Consider the following 21,342-nt stretch of genomic DNA (forward strand, 5'->3'; position numbering starts at 1 on the left):
GCTGAAGGGCCAGAAGGGCCCAGACAGAGCGGGCAGGGCCCACGGAGGGACTCAAGAAGCCAAGGGGAGGGGTGGGAAGGGGCAGTGCTCAGCGCGGGGCAGAAATGAGGCCCTCTTGAGAGCTGGCCCTGTGTATCTTCTGTGCACCAACTCTTTAGGGCCCTGGTCCAAAGGTGGCTCCACGTTACAGGATCACCCAGCCTCCAACTAAAGAGTCCCGGGACCTGTCACATGGGGTCCAGGTAGGAGAGCTGGTGGGTACCAAGCGCATCCCAAGTCCCGCCCCCTCCCTCTTCCCGGGCGGCGATTGGTCGAGGTGGCCCTCTCGTTGCTATGACAGCACCGAGAGCTTCCAGTGGCTCCGCCCCGCGCCTTCCCACCCCGCCCCTTCCCGCCCCAGGCCACGCCCCCTATCTTCCCGGGCCGCGATTGGTCGAGGTGTCCCTTCCCGTTGCTATGACAGCACCCGAACGCGGCCAGTGGCTCCGCCCCACGCTTCCCCATCCCTCCGCCCGCGCTGGGGGGCCGGGGGGGGGGGAGGTGGGACGGGCCGCGTCTCCATGGCGACGGCGGACGCGGCTGTGCGAGCAGCGTGTACCTACCTACCAGAGACGCACTGGTGGCGGCGAGGACCGAGACGGGGGCGAGGCCATGTCGGACCTGGGCTCGGAGGAGTTGGAGGAGGAGGGAGAGAACGATCTTGGGGTGAGAGCTCCGGGTGTACGGGGCGGGGGGCGCTTCCCAGGCGCACCCCCGGAGGCCGACTACAGTCCCCCGTGCGGCCCAGCCAGGGACGGGGACGCGCCGGCCACCGCGGCCTGGAAGTTGGCGGTGAAAGGTGAAACGCTGTGACGTCTCTGGCCACATCCCTTCTCGCCGCCTCCTCCCCTCCCCAGCCCGCCTCCCATTAAAGGCAAAGATTTCCAAGTCAAAGACCTGGGAAGCGGCCTCGACCCCGCTGCCGCAGTCCGCCCAGGCAGTCTCCTTGGTCACCCCGACCTGCCATGCTGCTCTGTAATGGAGCTCGGCTGCTCGGGATCAAGGAGGATGGAGGAAAGTTCTTCCTGGCAGCCTTCAAGAAACGCTCAGAGGGTCTCAGGCTCAGCGAAGGCTTCTTGCAGGCCCGGAATGCCGTGTGCTTTCTTCAGTGTGGTGGGAGGTGACCCGAGTCTCTGGCATCATTCCCTGGTTTGGGCAGCAGAGAGGCGGTATGGGGTGCACATCCCGCGATGTGAGCTGGGTGCAGGGTGGGCATAGGTGCGTGTGCGTGTGTGTATCTATCTATCTATCTATCTATCTATCTATCATATCCACAGGTTAACCGTCTAACCCAGGGGTGATCATTTCTTGGCTGACAGGCTGGGAACCCCAGCCACGGTGCGTGCGTTCAGGGCACAGAGTCGAGATAGTTTCAGAATTAACTGAAAACCTAGCACCTCTCCGGGGCCGGATGTCTTGGTGCCTGCTCAGACCTTTCGGCAGCTCTGTGCGCCCGTCTCTCAGCCTCTGCCCCATTTTCTGCTCAAGACTAGCACCTCCATCGCGTGGAGCCGCCTGGCCAGGTCGGAGAGCCAGAAGTGCCTGGAATCTGCACACTGTCCCCACAGCCAGCGGCTAGTGCTAACAGCACCACAAACCACAGGATTTGCGCTGCAGGGTCCCTCGTGCAATGAGGCCGAGTCTGGGACATCTCCTGACATCCCCATGCTGGGCGGCCTCCTCCATATCTGTTTCCCCGTTCTCTTTACCGGTTTCTCGGGGAGGGCTTATAAAAACCACTTGCTCGGGGTCTGCTTCCGGGGGAGCCCGACCTACATCAGCCCAGGAAGACTTCAAGTTTGTCTCCTCAAATAATCCTGCTGGTTTGTCACGTTTTAGTGCCTGCAATTTGTAGCTTCAATCACAGCTGGGGTCGTTTTAAAGGGTTCCCTTCCTGTTCAGTCACCCCACTGGTTCAGTAGGGGTGCACTGGGAGGTCTTTTGAGCAGATCTCAAAAGCTTTTATACATTTTGATTTAGACTAACCCCGCAACAAGTGTGTAAGATCACGCCATTTTTACCTTCTGTCCTGAGCACGGATTTCTGAGCTGGATCGTGCTGGGAAAGGGGGTCTGAAGCCCCGGCAGGAACTTGAACTTGTGTTTGAACTTGTGTTGTAATAAGTCCATGCAGATGCGGGTCTATATCAAATCGTTACTCTGTGCCTTGGCCCTTTTATTATCTGTTATGTGCACTCTGCACTCGTGATCAGGTGCTGGAGGAAGGTTTATTTTATGAAGGGTCAGAGGAAACAGGTGAATTGCAAGCTTGTGTTGTATATATATATATATAGAGAGAGAGAGAGAGAGAGAGGGAGAGAGAGAGAGAGAGATTGATTTACTTTTAAGATACGTCATTATTTCCATATGAGTCTATGAGTGTGTGAAACTCAAGTCTCTTGATAAGGAAGTTAAACTAAGTGGACTTAGGGCCTCTTGTGACCGTTGAGCCCTGTTTACGCCTCAGCTCCCCCTTGCTGCTTCCTCTCCCACTGGCGCCTCCTGAGACCACGTGCGCCCAGGGACTCATTTGAAGGAAGACTTGTCTTTGCATTTTAAGCCCTGGATTGTTGAAGGAGGCACCAGGGAGGTACTTGTGTGACCGAGGACCGATTCCACCCACATATGTTAGTTCAAACGCGTTTCTATAAAGAACGCCATTTGGAATACCTTGAATTTTGTTTACAGTGTGAAGGGTTATCATGATAAATTACAAGCTCAGACGTGGCAGAGAGAGAGTGAGGCTTCCACCAACGACGGGTACTAAGTGTGTTACCTTGGACAAATGCCCCATGTCGCCCGGGTGCAGTTACCTACCTCACCTGTAAGATGGGGCTGAGGATTGGGAGGGCTTCAACGAACCACTATTTACAAAATGCTTTAACATATCGTTAGCGCTGAACACACGGTAGCTGTGATGATCCCGCTTTCTTCTGCCCAGGAGTACGACGGGGAACGGAATGAGGCAGGTGAACGGCACGGACACGGGAGAGCAAGGCTGCCCAACGGGGACACGTATGAAGGGAGCTACCAACACGGTAAAAGGCACGGCCAGGTCAGAACTGGTGACGTGAGTGGGTCGTTTTCTCTAGTGAATACTCTGGGTGAGTGTTAAATTCGGGAATGATATGAATTATGTAACCAACGTGTTTCAGGGGATCTACAAGTTTAAAAGCGGTGCTCGATACATAGGAGAATACGTTAAAAACAAAAAGCATGGCCGTGGCACTTTCATATACCCAGATGGATCAAGATATGAAGGTAAGGGGAGCCTGGGTGGCCCAGCTGGTTAAGCCTCCGGCTTCGGCTCCGGTCACGATCTCGTGGTTCAGGGGTTCGAGCCCCGCATCTGGCTCTGTGCTGATAGCTCGGAGCCCGGAGCCTGCTTCGGATTCTGTGTCTCGCTTTCTCTCTCTGCTTCCCTCCCCTGCTCCCACTCTGTCTCTCTTTTTCTCAAACATAAATAAAAACATTACAAGATGTGAAGGTAAAATGCACTCACAAGGCAGATGTTTGTGCTGTAGTGGTGTCCCCTGGGGACTGGACTTGGCTGTGGATGCTGAACTGTAGGAGAGGGCTTAAAGTTCTCCAGATCAGTCAGTCACTCAACAAACACAAGCTGTGCCCCTGTGTTCACAGGGTTGACACAGAAGCCAGAAAGGCTTAATTAGCGAGCTGCCCCCCCCCCCCCCCGTGGGAAATGTGGCCGTCGCTGCGGCCCACATGCTCTCTTGTGAGCCCCTGTGCTGAGGCACGGGGGGCTGCACAGACCCCCATGGGGTCCAGACCCATGATGTTAGATGCCCTGTAGCTTTCTTCTCCTTGAAGCCGCTTCTGCTGTTTTTCTCTCTGACCATCCCCTCTTCTGCTGAACACACGGGTTCTTTAGACCTGGTGGTTCCTTCGATGAAGGCTTCTGGTCCGGGAGACCCTCTGCCTCGTCAAGCTGGCATTCCTATGTCTGGCGATTTCTTAGCCGCCAATGTTATGTCTCAGGAAGATGCTGATCCCCTTATTTCCGAGACCCCCACTGCAGCCCTCACGCACCGTCATCCCCCACGGTGACTACGGTGTGGATCTGATCGCAATGGGAGGGGGGCGAGCCTGGGGGGAGAGACACAAGTGGAGCGTGCACGTGAGTCTTCAGAAACCATGCAGGGTCCTGTGTTCCGGCCTTTTTTCTGGGAAGAACTTATCTAAGTTTTCCAAGGAGACCCGTGACCCCCAACCCCGGAGCTATGGTGACAGGTGTGACCTTGTGCGGGGAGCCTCGCGCTTCGTCTGCGGCACCAGGACTGAATGGACGAACGCAAGCAGGACGGGCACCTGACAGGTGGCGAGCGCTCAGTGTGCGGCGGCCTGGGAGGTGGCACCACCTCCCGATGGGCGACGCCACGTCCCCCGGGGTGCGAGCCACAGCCGCCTGCCCCGTTGCTGAAGGAAGGCAGGGCCCCGGAATTCTACAGCAACCATCCAGCCCGCGTCCGAGATGCAGGTGGCGGGTGTTAATGCCTCCCCGTCAGAGGGGGCATTTCTGCTCGTTCCCTATTTCTCGGAGGGCTTATTCCAGAAGGAGCACCATCTGCTTTTGGAATCGACTTTCAACAATTTAATTTATAGAGTTCGACTGAATTCTTTCCAAACCGTCACGAGCCTGGTCTCGTTGCCGTCATGTTCTATTTTCATGTAGACGTTAATACACCTGGAGCCACACACAGATATAGAAAAGAAAAGATACTCAGAACAAGAGATGGAAGGAGTTTCTAACGTGACCGTCTTTGGAAAGAGCTGTGCGTTTTTGTGTCTCCCTGTGGCTTTGTCTCTTAGAGGGTGCAGGGTGTAGTCACTACTCAGGGAGTTCTTCTCCGAGGTCAGAGCTGCCACATCAATCTTAGCTCAGGGAGCGAACAACCTTCCGGCCACCAAGTCCGTGTGAACCCATGGCCGAATTCGTCACGACTGAGCGTTGGCTGACTGCCACCCTGAGGGACACAGAGTGGTTTCCCGCAGGCTAGCGAGCGCGCTCAGCCTCGGCCCGAGGTATGGGGCGCATTCCTGGTCTCCCAGACACCGGGCTGAGCCTGATGGGGAGCCCGGGGACGGAGCGGACACTCCCGGTTTGCGGGGCCACTTGAGCAGAGGCAGGAGACGGGGGTGCTTGGCGAAGCAGGGGATGGGGTTGGAGGGGTGAGTGAGTGCCAGACTTTGGAGGGGCCTCTGGACCACCCGCACAGATTGTGAGGTGAGGGGAGGGAGGGCCGATGAGGGCTGGGGAAGGAGAGGGGGCTCCCGTCTCCAGCGCTGGTCCTGCTCCCGGCTGCAAGGACCGAATAAAGACGATGATGTTTAGCAACAAAGTTGCAGAGAAACAAAGCGCCATGATGACTTGGGGTCGGCTCTTCTGGAAGCTCTCAGGTGGCAGGAGCCGGAGGGAGACACAAATGCTTGGCCGTTGGGGTGCCTGTGGAAGAGAGCCAGAGAAACCCGGATTTTCGTCTCAGCCCCGCTGTGTGGCCTTGGGCAAAGTGCATGATGTCTCTGGTTTCCGGGTGCCGTCCCTGTAAACGCATGTTTCGGTTATTACCCCTGTTCCAGGAGGCCACCTTTCCCACTTCTGCACCGTTTACTGCGGCCGGGGTACCGGTGACTGGGCCGGGTCTCCCAACAGGTAAACTGGGACTTTAAAAAGAAAAAAAAATTTTTTTTAAGTTTATTTATTTATTTTTGGAGAGACAGAGAAAGTACGAGGCGGGGAGGGGCAAAGGGAGAGAGAGAGAGGGAGACAGAATCCCAAGCAGGCTCCACACTGTCAGCGCAGAGCCCAACGTGGGACTCGAACCCACGAACCGTGAGATCATAACCTGGGCCGAAATCGGGAGTCGAACACCCAGGTGCCCCTACACTGGGACTTTATAAAAAAACGCTTCCTCACCATATCTCGCTGGCTTGAAATTTGGTTTGCAAATTAATTCTTTTTTTGAACATTTCCTATAAAATACTTCACACACTTTTCTTGCCACGCTGCCCTGGAGACCAGCTCCCTCGGCCAAGAGAAGAGGACAGAATTGCTTCATCAGTGGTGGTCTTTTGTTGGGAAGAGACCAAGGGAGGTCTTGGCCCCAGGGCCCTGCTTGGTCAATTCCTGAATGTTCACACGAGCCAGCTCTGCCCGCTCGTCCCCAGAACCACACGCAGCCCAACCTTGGCCACAGTGCAAATACTTACACCACAGAAATCGGTGTATGCTACACGTCTGCCCTCTTGCTCCTCCTCTCCCTCCTCTCCCTCCTCCTCCTCCTCCCTCTCCTCCCCCTCTTTCTCCTGCTCCTTCTTCTTTCTTCTTTTATTTTCTTTTATTATTTTATTAAAATTTTTTTTTCTATGTTTGTTTTTGAGAGAGAAAACAGAGCATGAGAGGGGGAGGAACAGAGAGAGAGGGAGACACAGAATCCGAAGCAGGTTCCAGGTTCCGAGATGTCAGCACAGAGCCCGACGCGGGGCTTGAACCCACGAGCCGCGAGATCATGACCTGAGCCGAAGTCGGATGCTCATCCGACTGAGCTCCCCAGGCACCCCCTTCCTTCTTCTTTTAAACTGGTAATTTACAAGGACACAACTGCCCCTTAAAAATCCAGACAAGTCCAGGTGCCTGGGTGACTCAGTCGGTTAAGCGCCCGACTCTTCGATTTCTGCTCAGGTCATGATCTCACGGTTTGTGAGTTTGAGCCCTGCGTCCGGCAGAGAAGAACCTGCTTGGGATTCTCTCTCTCCCTCTCTGCCTGCTCCTCCCCTGCTCTCTCTGTCTCTGTCTCTGTCTCTCTGTCTCTCAAAAAATAAACTTAAAAATTTTTTTAAAAACTCCAGACAAGTCCTCTGGGACTTCTGCACACTCTGTCTATCCTCATGGTTACATTAGGTGCGAACTCCTGTGTTTACTGAATTATTTCAGTTTGGGGATTCTCCGTTCCTTCTGCTCATGGGGTTCCTGACACGTGTCATACCATGGAACCCAGTCCTCTTCCTTAACTGCTACCGGTTGCCGAATCCTCCTCTCCGGGCAGGCTCGGTTCGCCCGCCCTGTCCCGAACCTGGGAGCTGCTTCCGGAAAGCACAGTTCTTTCTTCTTTGTGGTGTCTGCCTCCTGCCCAGACGAGGGCAGGCCCTCCCCGCGGGCTCTGTCACCAGCCCAGCTGCTGGTCTGTCTCACAGAGTGCCGAGGACCCTGTGGGACTGACAGAACGCGTACAAGTTCCTTTTGTAGATGTGTTGTCGGTCGTGGTGAACATGGAGTTTATTCGCGCAAACATGTATTTCTTGGACGATCAACATATTCTAGGCATGTGAATTCTTCTTCTTTGTGCGGAAGCGGGTCCAGGTTTCCTGTAAGCTGGAAGCTTATACAAGTTTTGGGGGCTCTATTTAAGAAAAAGAATATAAAATTGGCATCAAAGTGAATTTTGATTTGTAACGAGAAATCAAAATAAATGTAAAGATTTTAAATACTGTGACCATTACAAAATCTGAGGAAATAATATATACATTTTTATTTTATTGCTATTTAGTTATTATTTATCGCTATTTTTAATAGAATTTATTGTCAAATTGGCTTACATACAACACCCAGTGCTCATCCCAGCAAGTGCCCTCCTCAATGCCCATCACCCACTTTTCCCTCTCCCTCACCCCCCATCCACCTTTAGTTTGTTCTCTGTATTTAAGAGTCTCTTATGGTTTCCCTCCCTCCCTCCCTGTTTGTAACTATTTTCCCCCCTTCCCTCCCCCCATGGTCTTCTGTTAAGTTTCTCAGGATCCACACGAGAGTGAAAACATATGGTATCTGTCTTTCTGTGCCTGACTTTAGCATAACACTCTCCAGTTCCATCCACGTTGCTGCAAAAGGCCAGATTTCATTCTTTCTCATTGCCAAGTAGTATTCCATTGTGTATATAAACCACAATTTCTTTATCCATTCGTCAGTTGATAGACATTTAGGCTCTTTCCATCATGTGGCTATTGTTGAAAATGCCGCTATAAACATTGGGGTACGAGTCCACTATGCATCAGCACTCCTGTATCCCTTGGGTACATTCCTAGCAGTGCTATTGCTGGGTCATAGGATAGATCTATTTTCAATTTCTGGAAGAACCTCCACACTGTTTTCCAGAGCGGCTGCCCCAGTTTGCATTCCCACCGACAGTGCAAGAGGCTTCCTGTCAAATTCATGTCTGATGTGCCTGTAGCTTGCCTTTTCCTTGCCTTTCTAGCGAAGAATGGAATGTCTGTCTGACAACAATTTTGTGATAACACTTTCTAGAGAGAAAATAGGAGAACTCTATCTCTGGTCTTTGATCAAAAATCGATAAAAATTAGCTTTTTAAAAAAATGATTCCCTGTCTAGAGAAGAGTCGTTCAGCTTAACAGCGTGTTATTAGCAATGCCGTGTGAGTTTTCAGGATAGCTGTCGTCTTCGGAAATCTGTATTAAGTTTCTTTCATCTGGGGGCTGGAAGGTTTGAGGACACTGGTTGAGGACGCTGTGAGTCTCCCAGGGCAGGGATCAATCTTCAAGAATGGGCAGCGATCACTAGCTACTTTGCTGCGGTCATTCTGGTAGAGGTGTTACGAATTTTATGGTATCTTTGCCGGTTCCAGTATTTCAGAAATCAGCAGGAACCTGCTCGGAGGTGAGTCGGCGGGGACAATCAGTGAGGGAAGAGTCCACGCGCAGACGCCGGTTGGCAAAGGTGTGGCGTCCAGTCACACGGAGCAGGTGCACAGGTGGGGCGCCCTGGGCGCCCAGGCTGGGAGAGCGTGCTGGGGTCTGGTGAGGAAGGAGGTGGGAAACGGCACGAGATGGTTGCTGCTGGATCGGTCAACCCACGCAAGCAGAGGGAGGGAGGCGTGGGGACTGCTGGCCGCCGGGCGGACAAAACCCTGGTTTGAGTCCTGGCCACGCCACTGACCGGCCGTGATACCTGCTGTCGGCACACGCGGGTGACCGCGGCCCACGCGTCCAGACCTGCACGCGGTGAGCCCCTGACCCAGCTTCCCCTAACCAGCGCCCGACGCCACGCCATCCAGCCAGAGGGGCAGGGGGACAGCGGGGAGTCACGGCGGGAGGTGAGGGTCGCAGCAGGTGGCGGCTGCCCTTCCCTTCTCACCCGGGCCTGCTTTTGTGTCGTCCCTTCCAGGGGAGTGGGCGGATGACCGGAGACACGGTTACGGCGTCTACTACTACGTCAATAACGACACCTACACCGGAGAGTGGTTTGCTCACCAAAGGTGCGCGTTTTCCCCTCAGCTCTGTAGACCTACTTACGTAACGAGAACAGGATGCTGTCTTATTAAGAAGCAGAATTTGGGGTGCCTGAGTGGCGCAGTCGGTTGGGCGTCCGACTTCAGCCAGGTCACGATCTCGCGGTCCGTGAGTTCGAGCCCCGCGTCGGGCTCTGGGCTGATGGCTCGGAGCCTGGAGCCTGTTTCCGATTCTGTGTCTCCCTCTCTCTCTGCCCCTCCCCCGTTCATGCTCTGTCTCTCTCTGTCCCAAAAATAAATAAAAAATGTTGAAAAAAAAAATTTAAAAAGAAGCAGAATCATGATAAAAGCCCACTAGCCGGCTCTTGCCAGGCAGTTCAAACCCCTCACGGCTTTAAGGTGAGCGCGCCGGGTGGCACGTCACGGGGCAGGTGCACGTTGTGGGGAGGGTATGTGGTCTTTCGTCCGAGAGCCCCGGGGGGACAAGGAGGGCACAGAAGAACCCTCCTGGGGACACGGCCACAGCTCCCCGGAGCGCTGCCTGTTCCCCGCGTGGACCAGCCGAGCTGCGGGAAGGTCGTCCTTGCGCAGCCGGCGATGCCCCTCCCGCGAGCGGGCACACAGGGCAGGAGCGCGCTTGGACGGGGCGCAGACAAGCCACGTAGAGGCCACGCCCAATTTTAACGTCTGTCTCAGAAACCCGGGCGGTTTTCCCCATGTCGGAACAAAGCGCATTGCGCTCTCTGTCTTCACCAGGCACGGGCAAGGCACCTACTTCTACGCCGAGACGGGCAGTAAGTACGTAGGCACCTGGGTGAACGGACAGCAGGAGGGCATGGCCGAGCTCATTCACCTGAACCACAGGTACCAGGGCAAGTTCTTGAACAAAAATGTAAGTCACTGGGCAGCAACGTGCGCCCCCTCCCCCCGTCTGTGTACATATGTGAAGGAAGAACCCGAAAATCTCAGGGAGTCCTCCCGCCCCCTCCAAGTATGGGGAGCCGGCGGCCGTGCCTCTCCCCGGGCCTCTGGTGTCTACAGAGGGCGGCGTGGAGGGGGGCAGAGTAGAGAGCCCTAACTTTACAGATTCTCCTTTCCAGTGTTTATAAAACAGCACATTTCCCCCAAATCTATATGCTGCATATATGTAATTATACGGAATTCCTGGCAGAATCCTCTTGGGACATTTTTTGGCATGGGGAGGTATGTGGAGGGAAAGAGAAGTCGACAGGAGTTAATCGGGAAGAATCAGCGAGGCTAGATGAGCCTGGAGGACAAGGGCTTTGTTCTGCCAGGTAGTGAAAGTGTGCTAGAAACACAGGAGTTCAGCTGACCCTTGGACAGTGCGGGGTCAGGGGCGCTGACCCCCACACGGTCGAAGATCCACAGATAGCTTTTGACTCTCCCAAAACATAACTGCTAACAGCCTGGTGTCGGCTGGACGCCTTACCAGTGACACAAACAGTCGATTAACACACACTTTGTACGTCGTAGGTATTATACACTGTGTTCTTACAATAAAGTAGGTAGAAGAAAGGACACATTATTAAGAAAATCATAAGGAAGAGGGGCGCCTGGGTGGCTCAGTCGGTGGCACGTCCAACTCTCGGTTTCAGCTCGGTTTCATGGTCTCGCGTTTCGAGGGTTCGAGCCCCACGTTGGGCTCTAAGCTGACAGCGCAGAGCCTGCTCGGGTCTCTCTCTCCCTCTCTCTCTGCCCCTCCCCCGCTTGTGCTGTCTCCGTCTCTCTCAAAGTAAGTAAATAAACTTAAAAAAAAAATTAAAAAAAAAAGAAAACCACAAGGAAGAGAAGATACATTTACAGCGCTTTCCTGTATTTATTGAAAAATATCCTCGTGTAAGTGGACTCGTGCAGCCCAAACCCACGTTATTCAAGGGTCAGCTGCCCATTCCAGTTGTAGGGCACCCAGACACGTGGCCCCCTCTGCTGCCCACCTGAGCTCCAGCCTCCAGCCCTCCCTTCTTCCCCTGCTTCTCCCGGAGCCATGTGGCCCCCCCCCCCGCCAACCACGTCTTTCTGTGCAACCCGCATGCACACACATATGTGGGATAACATTACATCAGGACATGAAAACATACACATTTGCGCATTTGGGGATATCCGTGTAGGTTAGACCCTGCAATCGTGGAGTCCACAAATATTGACATTTTAAGTTGTGATCGATGCTGCCAACTTCCCTCCAAAGCTGTGCCAGTTTGCACTCCCGCCAACGGCAGTCTTTAACTTTTTTGCAAATCCGATGGATAAAAAAATATTTTCACGTTGTTTTAATGCGCTTTTCCCCGATTCCTAGTGAAGTCCAGCAACCTTACACCCTTTTGCTACTGGCTTGACTTTTCCTCAGAGAATCACCGGTTCCAACCCTTGCCGGCCAATTGTTAAAACAAATTTAAAGCTGTGATAAATGAAACCGAGATACGCGAATGGAGAAATACAGATCAGTGGCGTGGATTAGAGAGTCCGGGGACAGATTCAAGTGCCTACAGTAATCTAGCTCCGGAAAAGGGTGTCGTTTTAAGTCAGTGAGGACCTGACAGGGACAAGTGAAAGAGTGGTCCCAGGACCCTTGATAACCACTGGGGGTGGGGCAGGGAAGCAATGTCAGGGTTCCCCCTCTAGCATTGGATGGAGACATGCGAGGACAGGAAGAAAGGTTTAAGCGTGAACAAAGTCGCAGAAAAAAAATAGGTGAATGTTTATTAACTTTGAAATGAGGAGAGAGGACTCTCTAAACAGAAATAGAAAAGGAAAACCAAACAGAGCTGGTTGATAAAAATAACCCCTTATAGATTAGAATGCTCTATAAAGAAAATTTAAGAGGGGCGCCTGGGTGGCTCAGTCGGTTGAGCGTCCGACTTTGGCTCAGGTCATGCTCTCGTGGTTTGTGGGTTCCAGCCCTGTGTCGGGCTCTGTGCTAACAGCTCAGAGCCTGGAGCCTGCTTCAGATTCTGTGTCTCCCTTTCTCTCTGCTCCTCCCCTGCTTGTGCTCTCTCTCTCTCTGAAAAATAAACATTACAAAAATTTTTAAAAATTTAAGAGACACACGACCAATGGGGTTAGGGTATTTGTAACATTAATATAAATATAAAGCACGTATATCAATCAGTGTGATTTAAGTGGCCAAAAAATGTTGAAAAAAAATTCAACCCTACTAATAGCTTAAAAATGTGACTTCATGGTGAGATCCTGTTTTCTATATGCTAAAAAAAATGTAAAAGTATGTTAAAAAAAAAATCTAAAAGTAGAACAAAATGTTAATGCCCAGGAAAAAACAAGGGTTTGAGGACAAGGTGTTCTTGAGTGCTGTTGTGGGAAGGGACATTATTGGAGCCTCATTCTGGTCAATATATTTAAAAAAATACGTGTGTCTGTATCTTTTGTGTGTAAATATGTGCACAGTGTATGTGTGTGCGTGCGCATGCTGTTGCCCAGAAATTCCACTTCTGGAAACTTCCCCGCGGAAGATGTCAAGAGGGGACATAAGATGTGACTCCGCTTACGTTTCCTGCAGTGGCCTTTGTCCAAGACTAGTATCGGCACACCAAATATTAGCGGAGTAAATGGGTGAAATAGACTATAATAACTCTTTTTTTTTAGTAGTTTTTTAATGTTTATTTATTTTTGAAAGGGGGGAGGGGCACAGAGAGAGGGACAGGCAGAGAGAGAGGCCCTCTACTTGGCAATTCCGGGCGCCACGAGTACAAAAAGGCTTTCTTTAACCCGCACCGGGCTTCTGGCGACGTGACTTTGGGCGGGATTTCTGTAGCAGGTGCACTGGATGTTGGGCGGTGAACTTGGGAATGAGGTATTCTCGGTTTCCCTTTGCTCGCAGCCCGTCGGCCCTGGAAAGTACGTGTTCGACATTGGATGTGAGCAGCACGGGGAGTACCGTCTGACAGATGTGGTACGTGGCAGACCGCAAACCGTTTCTCTTTTCGTGGGCGACCGAGCTGCCCGTGACGTGGACCCTACGGCCCCGACGAGGTCGGACGGGAGTGGTGCCAGCCCTCGGCATCGTTCACGCTCTCCTCCTCCTTCTGGGCGTGCGGGCGTTGGTTTGGCCCCCAAGTGCCAGGACCGAGTGGTATCGCGACACGGTTCTCGCCGGAGCCTGCGCGTAGCTCTGGCCCCGAGTCGGGGGGCTGTGGTCCCTCCAAGTCCGTCCAGCGACACTGCTCCCCGCGTGCGGCGGGTAGCTCTCCTAGTTTTGTCTTTTTGTCCCTCTCCGGTACTCAACAGTAATGCTAATGCGACCTCGGTGCTCCCTGGTCGAAGCGGAGATTAGCCCCGAATGATGTCATTAGCAGGCATCCGTGTGTGTGTGTGTGTGTGTGTGTGTGTGTGTGTGTGTGCGCGCGCGCATGTGCGCGCTTGCTGGGGGAGCGCTGTCTGTGCTGGATTTCCTGTCATTGTCACCTGATGGGGCCTGTAGGTAACAGGCACTTTATCTACAGCACCCCCACGTCCCCTGGGCACCCCCGCACCCAGCCTCGGCTCAGCCCCTCTTTTCCTGCCGGGCTCCACTTCCTCTTTGTCACTCTGCCGGAGCCCCTGCGTCCCCCAGACAGCCTGTGGTTCCCCGAGGTCTGCAGAGTGAACGTCCACCTTCTCTGCAGTGGCCGGGATGCCGTATGAGCCCACAGTGACCCGTCCCCTGGCCTTACGGCCCCTGCTTGCCTTCACGGCCCCTTCGGACCACCTGACACGGACGGAGGTGGGGCCAGCATCCTAGCTCACTACCCAATATGAACCGGCCCAAATGCTCGATTCTGTTGCTAAAACATAGGCCCCGCCCCCACGCCCAGTAGAGGACGCGTCGTCTGAGCCAGGGGCTCCCAGAAGCCGACGCGCCTACCAGCAAAGAGAGGGGTTTGACGCGTCACCCCCACGGGGTATGGCCCCCCGCACCTACGTCTGCGCGGAGCCCTGTGCGCGCGTGCCAAGAAGTGCGAACGCAGTTCATTGCTGTGCTGTTGGATCGTGACAGCGACGTGGCGCGTGCTCGCTGGGCTCCGCCTGGGGCGATAGCCTCTTACCCGCCCCCCGGAGGAACCCGTGGGCTGAACTCATTACACTGCCCCCCCGAATCTGGCCTTTGTGGTCCCATTAGTGGTCGCGCAGTTATTTTGCTTTGTGAAGTGATAAACACTAAAACAGCGGCGTCGTGGGCGGTTGTAGCGTGTCCGGGGAGAAGTTCGCAGAGGTCGGGGCCTCTAAGTAGGGGAAAGCAGGAAGAACATTCTAACAGCTCTAAGGGGGAGAAGTAGTGCCGTAAGCCCCCAGACTGCTCCTGTTCGGGAATAAGCCCGTGTCCGAGGCCACCCTTGTGCCTTCTGGGACGGTGACTGGTCTGTGACGAAGCAGAGGAACCCCGAGGAACTCGCAGGACGCGAGCCGACGGGGGCTCCAGGGCCGGTCCCCCGGGCCCGGTCCTGGGCCTGCATCGTGGGCATCACTGGGGCCTCCGCCAGAAGCGCAGGTGACCAGGCCCCACCCCGATGTCCGGACGCGGTCACTCTGAGCCGTGTCTTCACGGGTCCTCTGCTGATTCTGGGACGGTTCCCTTTGCAGCACGGCCGTCCTGGGGCATGGGTGCCACACGACACGGGGGATGGGGCTCAGATATTTTGAAACTGCCTCCTCTATTTCTGAGTGACTCAGCGGAAGTAATAGGGAGGTGTCCGTCACTCTTTGCCATAGGTATCATCCTCTATGTGACAGTGACGCTTTCCACACTTGTGGGCTGATATTCAGACCTTTGGAATTTCGGGATAGCTGTAAAGCTGGGGAGGAGCTGGTCTGCTTGGCCCGGTGGGCGTGTGCCGGCCGCTGACCATTGTCGGGATTAAGACCCCACGTTTAGAGGTGATCAGCGCTCGGTCCGCTTTCACAGAATTCCATTTTCCCTGCAGAATCCTCGATTCTAGAGCTTTTAGTGTTTAGGCCCTTTCATATTATATGGTTGTCTCAGGACCCTCTCTGTCCCGTCCTTACGGCGATGGTGGTCTTGTTACATATAAAGAATCTGGGAGCTGGAAAGTGTGGCCAAGCACTGGAAGGCGCACTGAGCCTGGGTCAGTTCCCAGCTGTTCCAGAGGGAAGGCTTGGGAGTGTCGGGTCTGAGAGCCGTTCATGGCATGCATGGGGAGCGGGCAGGTGCCGTGTGGTGATGCCCGTCCGCACCTCGTCCTAGCGCTTCCCAGACCCACCCTCCAGCCCATATCACCACCAGGGCCAGCTGGCAATCGGGCCGACCCCTGAGCCGTGCGGTGACAACGCCCGAGTGGCCCCTCACTGTGAGTATCCCATGGCGAGTTCACAGAGACGTCAGTAAGTTTACATTTTCAAACTTAAAATAGGAAAGAGGAGAAGAGGAAGAGGAGGAGGAGGTGACCCTGATGACCGTCGTTCCAAAATGGAAGGCCACCAGCATCACAGAACTGGCTCTGTGGACACCGACCCTCCCCGAGGAGCAGCCACCTGCGGACGGGACCATCCAGGAAGAGGCTCCGGGACCCGAGGGTGCGGGGTGTGGGGGAGGGCGCCTCCTCTCCGTGGGCCGGTGGCCGGTTGAGCTCTGGGAGTCAGACTCAGCCTGTTTCGTGTGCCGGATGTAGTCAGGGGGCCGGGAGCCTTGGGGGTCGGACCCTCCCGGCGGGGCAGGAAGGAGCAGTGGCAGAGACTGGCTGGAGGGACAGCCTGACTGGTTCCGCGGGAAAGCCCTGTGGTTAAGAGCCCCCCCCTCCCGCCTCGGTCAGCGACTGTCCGTGGGCGCGAGCTCGGGCAGGGCCGACAGCAGCTGGGCGGCAAGTCCTTCCCGAGGAGGGTGCGGCCTCTGTGCCCGGCCCAGGGTCTTCCCGAGAAGCAGCCACCGTGCCGTGGGACGATGAAGAAGGTGACACTGTGCAGGGGTCCTTGCGTCGCAAGTGATTGAAACCCAAACCCGAACTGGCCCAAGTGAAATTATACTAACGCGCTGGGGTCCCTACCGCTGTGGGGTCGGGGGTGGAGGTGCCTCCCCGGGCCTGGTGGGGTCAGGCCTCGGCTCTCTGGTCTCTGCTGTGTGCGCTCCGTCCCCTTTGGAGAGCGGTGCTCACCGACTTCATCAGATTGTGGCCCCATCAGCGCTGGAACCCTGGGGGACAGAGCGTGTCTTGTCAGTGGGGAGTAGAGTTCCCCCTCTGCGCCCCTCGCCGGGGAGCGGGACAGGCGCTCCTGGTGCAGGCTGGACTGGGTGACTTCGGGAAGCGGGGGGGTCCCCGGAGGGGTGGCGGGCGCCCTATCAGCAGGAGGCCGCCTGAGACAGGCCACAGCCCACACGACAGCGGTTCTCATGGCTCCGTCTCAGGTGGCGGGGAGCCCGCGGAGGACGACCAGGCTCTGGCGGACCTTTCCGAGGGGGAGGCTGACCTCATGAGGCCTGGGGAGGACGACGAAGACGCCACCAGGGAGGAGGGGCGCGAGGATGGCCGAGAGGAGCTTCAATACGGCGCCATCGACCAGGGTGAGCTCTGTAGGTCTGCTTGGGGCTACAGGTTCCTGGAGCCTTTGAAGGTCTTCCGAGAGCTGTGGGCACCAGCAGTCCAGGGAGGGCTCTCTTCAAACCGGATTTCTTTTATCTGATTTAAGGCGGGTGTGTTGGCACTGAGGGGGCCTGTGGTCTGGGAACGGCCGGCTCTAGACGGTGGTTGGAGGGCCAGGGGCCCCACGCAATTTAGTTTGTCTCTGTTGCAGAGTAAGGGCAAATGTCTTTCCCGGTTTTTTGGAGATACCTGAAAAGATGAACTCCCGTAAATCAGGTTTCAGTCTAAATGCTTGAGGCGCACCGAGCGTTAGGCTTTTGTTGGCAAGTGATTGTAAGCGCTGCAGGGCCACACCCGAGAAGCCCGCGCTGGCGGCCGGGTGGCCCGTGGCTAAGGGGCGGCCAGATGACATCTCACTTGTCCCCCTGCCTCCTGCATGTGGACCGGATGCCCCGGGGCTCGTGAGGGCGGAGTAGGCTGCGTCCGTAGAGCATGGAAACAGCACGGAGAGGCTGATACGCAGCATCCCCGATGGGCTGACCGGGTGCTTCCCAGGGGATCCGAGAGGCACTGAGGGCCCGACAGGAAGTGAGCGGAGAAGCATGTGCCATGTGCCCGCGTGTGCCTGTGCACGCCTGTGTGTGGTTGCGTGTGCCCGTGTGTGCTTGCGTGTGCCTGTGTCTTCCTGCCGTGTGGCTGCGTGCACAATTACCCAAACTCGAGACTTAACGTGATTCTGACAGTGTGTCTGAGGTTCACCCTGCTCATCACTTCTGACGTGTTACAGAGCCCACGTCCCAAAACAAGGTAACTCTCGATTTCATGAAGCATTCAAGATAACATCTTTCCAGAATCTAGCAAGTCCCTGCTTTTCTTTCGATTGATGCAAAGGCCAAATAGTGACTCCTCGCGCTTGTAAAGCTGCCCATGTTTGGACGGCGTGTGCGGGCAGAGACGTTCCCGAGCTCACGCTCGCCGACGCGAACATTCTCAGCCTGGACTTGGAATACAACTTTGCTTAATTTATTAACCGGTGCCAAAGAAAAAACCCACCAGCGTCTGTGTGAGATAAAATTGAACATTCCTTTTTTTTTTTTTTTTTTTTGCCCGAGAAATGCTTAATATTTATGATATTATTCATTGCAAAAGACCTGTTAGCTCACAGAATTTCAAAATAGCAAGAGGGACGTGGGATATACTCATGTTTCTTTGTCCCCCTGCCCTCCAGGAAATGTTAACTTTGAAGAAGAGGAAAGTAAGCAGGGAGAGCAGCCCGCGTGAGGGGAAGCAAACGGGAAGAGTAGGAGAATGCATCACAAACTCGCTGTTACTTGGCCCGCTGACGCGAGTCTATCCAACTATCTTACTAGTTGTTTATATGGTGCACTATAGTGACAATACGAATAAATTTCTTCCTCATCCTTTGCTTACGGAGGAGCTTCTGCTTCCAGTGCTTTAAGCCCGAAGTCGCCAGGTTATTCTGCTGTGTTTGCCCAGGGGTCTTTTCTCTTGGGACAAAGAAAGAGGTCCCACGACCCGGACTCCACAGAAGATGGTTCATGGCAGCGGCCTCCTGGCCGAGCTCGTGGAGTAACTACTCACCAAAGCTTCTCTCTCAGGCCTTCCCCGACAGAGCCAGGAAGACACCTGGAAAATAATCCCGTATGCAATGTGCACGAAACACACAGTGATGAATAGACCAGGGGCTTGAGCGAGAAACCATCGGCTGCCATTGGAGGGGGTGCTCCTGGCCATCCTAGGGCTGCAGCATCCCAGTGTGGGTTTCGGGGGTCCCTGCGGATGGTTGAAGGGCAGGGCTGCCCACAGGCGTGGCTCTGGCCTGTGGTGCCAACTCTTTGGGTCCTCCAGTGGGCCAGGGGCTAACATGTAGACCATGAGCCCTCTGTCCCAGCCCCTCCTGACTGCCCAGCACGGCTGTGAAGTCCTGAGCTCCCGGAGGAGCCCCTGTCCCCTGTCTACCCCAACTCCACGAACAGCATCCGTCTTCCTCCACCCCCAGAGTGGCTCGCGGGGGGGGTTCTTCATCACCCCAGAATGGCGTTCGTAGCTGGTGCGGCTGGCACCGTGCCCTGCATCTGGTCATCCGGTCCCCAGAGCGGGGGGCCTCTTTAAGAACAATGCATTATTAACGTGGCCTCCGAGCCTCTCCACAGAAACGCACACAGCATTACGAATCTAAAATTACACCAAGGCAGATACTGTTCTAGGATAAGAAATTTCAAAAAAAAAATTACCCACTCAGAAGCCAGCAAGTCCACAAATAGCACGTCTAGAAAACTATCGGAATACGGTGAGAATTCGCCGCACGCCCTGAGCCTGTCTCTTCCTACGACGATAATTTTGCAAGATTTCCTGCAGGGAGATCAGCAAGGTCATCACCGTTTTCCCTTGAATGCGGTTTGTAATTCCTGGCGGTTGATGGGCTAGAGCATTGCCCCTCACACCCCACATCTCTTGGCTCACAAAACTGCCTTCGACTGTGCACTATGTACAGGCGGTCTGATAGATCCTACTGGGCGCCAAAAATTGTGCACGGCGCATCATCAAGTTCCCGACGGGAGAGCGTCCTGTAGATGAAGTAACGTCCACACTCTAGAGCCTTGTGTCCCTCAAAACTCGTTCCTCCACTCCCACAGATGTGGTGCTGGGTCCACGGGACAAGGGCAGATGGAGACCTGACCTTTGACCCCATACCTATGTGTCAGAGTGCAGGGTAAGTCACCCAAATGGGTGGCAGGCAGGAATATTTCCGGAAGCTATTCCGGAGCAGCATGCAAGAACGGAACCACACGTGGGAGTTACTACAAACCAGTAACACGCATGTTCCAGAAACCCACACCTGCCAAATCCATCCCCGATTGGGCCCTCCCTTAGCGTGTTCTTTTTTTTTTTTTTTTAAGTTTATTTATTTTGAGACAGAGAAAGGGAGAGCACAAACAGGAGAGGGGCAGAGAGAGGGAGAGAGCGAGAATCCCAAGCAGGCTCTGTACTGTCAGCACAAAGCCCGACAGGGGGCTCAGTCCCATGAATCCTGAGATTGTGACCTGAGCTGAGATCAAGAGTGGGACACTTAGCCGACTGAGATACCTGGGCGCCCCATCCCTTATCATGTTCTAAAAGTGCTGTGATGGCTGTATTGCCACCCATCACCAGGGGACAGGTGTCAGAATGCCTCAGAGGGAAGAGACAGAGGACTTAGATGGTCATGGGGAAGATACTTGTGCCAAATGCACAAGAGCCTGTACCTGTGAGAGCACACCGTCAGGGTGTGGAGGGACCACGGGCTCGTGAGCCTTCACACCCTTTATTGGGTGCAGTCCCTCCCACGTCGCTGGTTTTCAGGAAGGAGCTGCTATCTGCAGACTGTTGCAGCCCCTGGTTGTGTCTGGGCTCTCTTAGCTTGTTCTGCTATCCCCTGTATTTCTAATTTCTAGAAGTTATGGCCAAAGGCTTCGTGGATTCATCGTTCACGAACAGTTAGCTAAATGCACCATTTTTTGCTGTTGTATACTTCCTGTGTGTGTGGCTGGCTGGCCCCTGCATTAGCTCTGCCACCCTGCACTGAGCAGCCTGACCCCTCTTGTCCCATGCAGCCAAAAGCGGCGTGTATGCTGTGAATGCTGACATCGTACGACCTTCTGCTCTCCATCCTCACCGCCCAGTTTCAACACCAGCTCCTGATCATTGTCCGAATCTGTTTTATTGTTACCTTACTTTCTCGTGGCTGCTGTCTCGGATTACCACAAACAGGGTGATTCGATCAACAGACGTCTATTCCGTCACTGTGCTGGAGGCTGGGAAGTCCAAACCTGAGGTCTGTGCAGGGCGGTGCTCCCTGAGGAGCTCTAGGGGAGGACCTGTCCTTGCAGCTCCTGGTGGGTCTGGTGCTCAGTGACTACCCTGATGCCCCCTCTTCCATCTCACATCTCCCTCTGCTTCTCTCTTGCAAGGACCCTTGTGATTGGATGATCTGGGACCACATCCCCATCTCAGGTTGCTTGATTTAATCACACCTGCAAAGACCCTGTTTTCAAAGAAGTGACATTTACAGATTCCAGGGATTAGGACCTGAAATCTTTTGGGCCACCCCTCAGACCATTACAACCATGGTTTAAACAGTGGTTTTCCTTTTTTTTGTTGTTATTAAAAAAAATTTTTTTTAACATTTATTCATTTTGGAGAGTGAGAGAGACAGAGCGTGAGCAGGGGAGGGACCGAGAGAGAGGGGGACACAGAATCCAAAGCAGGCTCCAGGCTCCGAGCTGTCAGCACAGAGCCTGATGTGGGGCTCAAACTCACAGACTGTGAGATCATGACCTGAGCCGAAGTCAGATGCTTAACTGACTGAGCCACCTAGGTGCCCCCAGATCTCTCTCTCTCTTTTTTTTTTTTTTGTTGAGCGATCCTTGTGGCCTCATGGATTTTCACTGAGTCAGTGTGTTTCAACCCAGTGCAATCCTCATTCTTTACTGTGCTGAAACGGAC

The 21,342-nt window shown here is 54.4% G+C and overlaps 2 protein-coding genes across 3 annotated transcripts in view; one reads left to right on the top strand and one right to left on the bottom strand.

Annotated features, from left to right (window-relative positions):
• The window catches only part of SLC37A1 (solute carrier family 37 member 1), an 81,697-nt gene extending 81,001 nt beyond the window's left edge, over positions 1-696 (bottom strand). The window contains exon 1 of the mRNA XM_053903031.1: positions 603-696. The gene's annotated coding sequence lies outside the window, so the exon portion shown is untranslated. The remainder of the gene's footprint in view (positions 1-602) is intronic.
• On the top strand, positions 596-21,031 carry RSPH1 (radial spoke head component 1). Of its 2 annotated transcripts, none has more exons than XM_019432680.2 (9): positions 596-705; positions 2,980-3,093; positions 3,194-3,299; positions 9,229-9,319; positions 10,049-10,184; positions 13,146-13,217; positions 15,673-15,835; positions 16,662-16,817; positions 17,048-21,031. In XM_019432680.2, the coding sequence occupies exons 1-9, from the start codon at positions 652-654 to the stop codon at positions 17,050-17,052; spliced, it is 897 nt and encodes a 298-aa protein (XP_019288225.2). In that variant the 5' UTR covers positions 596-651; the 3' UTR covers positions 17,053-21,031. The 2 variants fall into 2 exon arrangements, with proteins under 2 accessions (XP_019288225.2, XP_019288224.2); XM_019432679.2 differs by having other exon boundaries at positions 18,065-21,027.
• Positions 21,032-21,342: the final 311 nt, after the last annotated feature.

Source organism: Panthera pardus, unplaced genomic scaffold (assembly GCF_024362965.1).
Source record: "Panthera pardus isolate Hobbes unplaced genomic scaffold, ASM2436296v1 HiC_scaffold_16, whole genome shotgun sequence".
NCBI lineage: Eukaryota > Metazoa > Chordata > Mammalia > Carnivora > Felidae > Panthera > Panthera pardus.

Bases quoted from the DNA above. Each gene is read 5' to 3' on its own strand.
- RSPH1 (XM_019432679.2), top strand. From the start codon at position 652: ATGTCGGACCTGGGCTCGGAGGAGTTGGAGGAGGAGGGAGAGAACGAT. The intron at 9,320-10,048 runs GTGCGCGTTTTC...TGTCTTCACCAG, and splicing joins GAGTGGTTTGCTCACCAAAG to GCACGGGCAAGGCACCTACT. The intron at 10,185-13,145 runs GTAAGTCACTGG...CTTTGCTCGCAG, and splicing joins GCAAGTTCTTGAACAAAAAT to CCCGTCGGCCCTGGAAAGTA.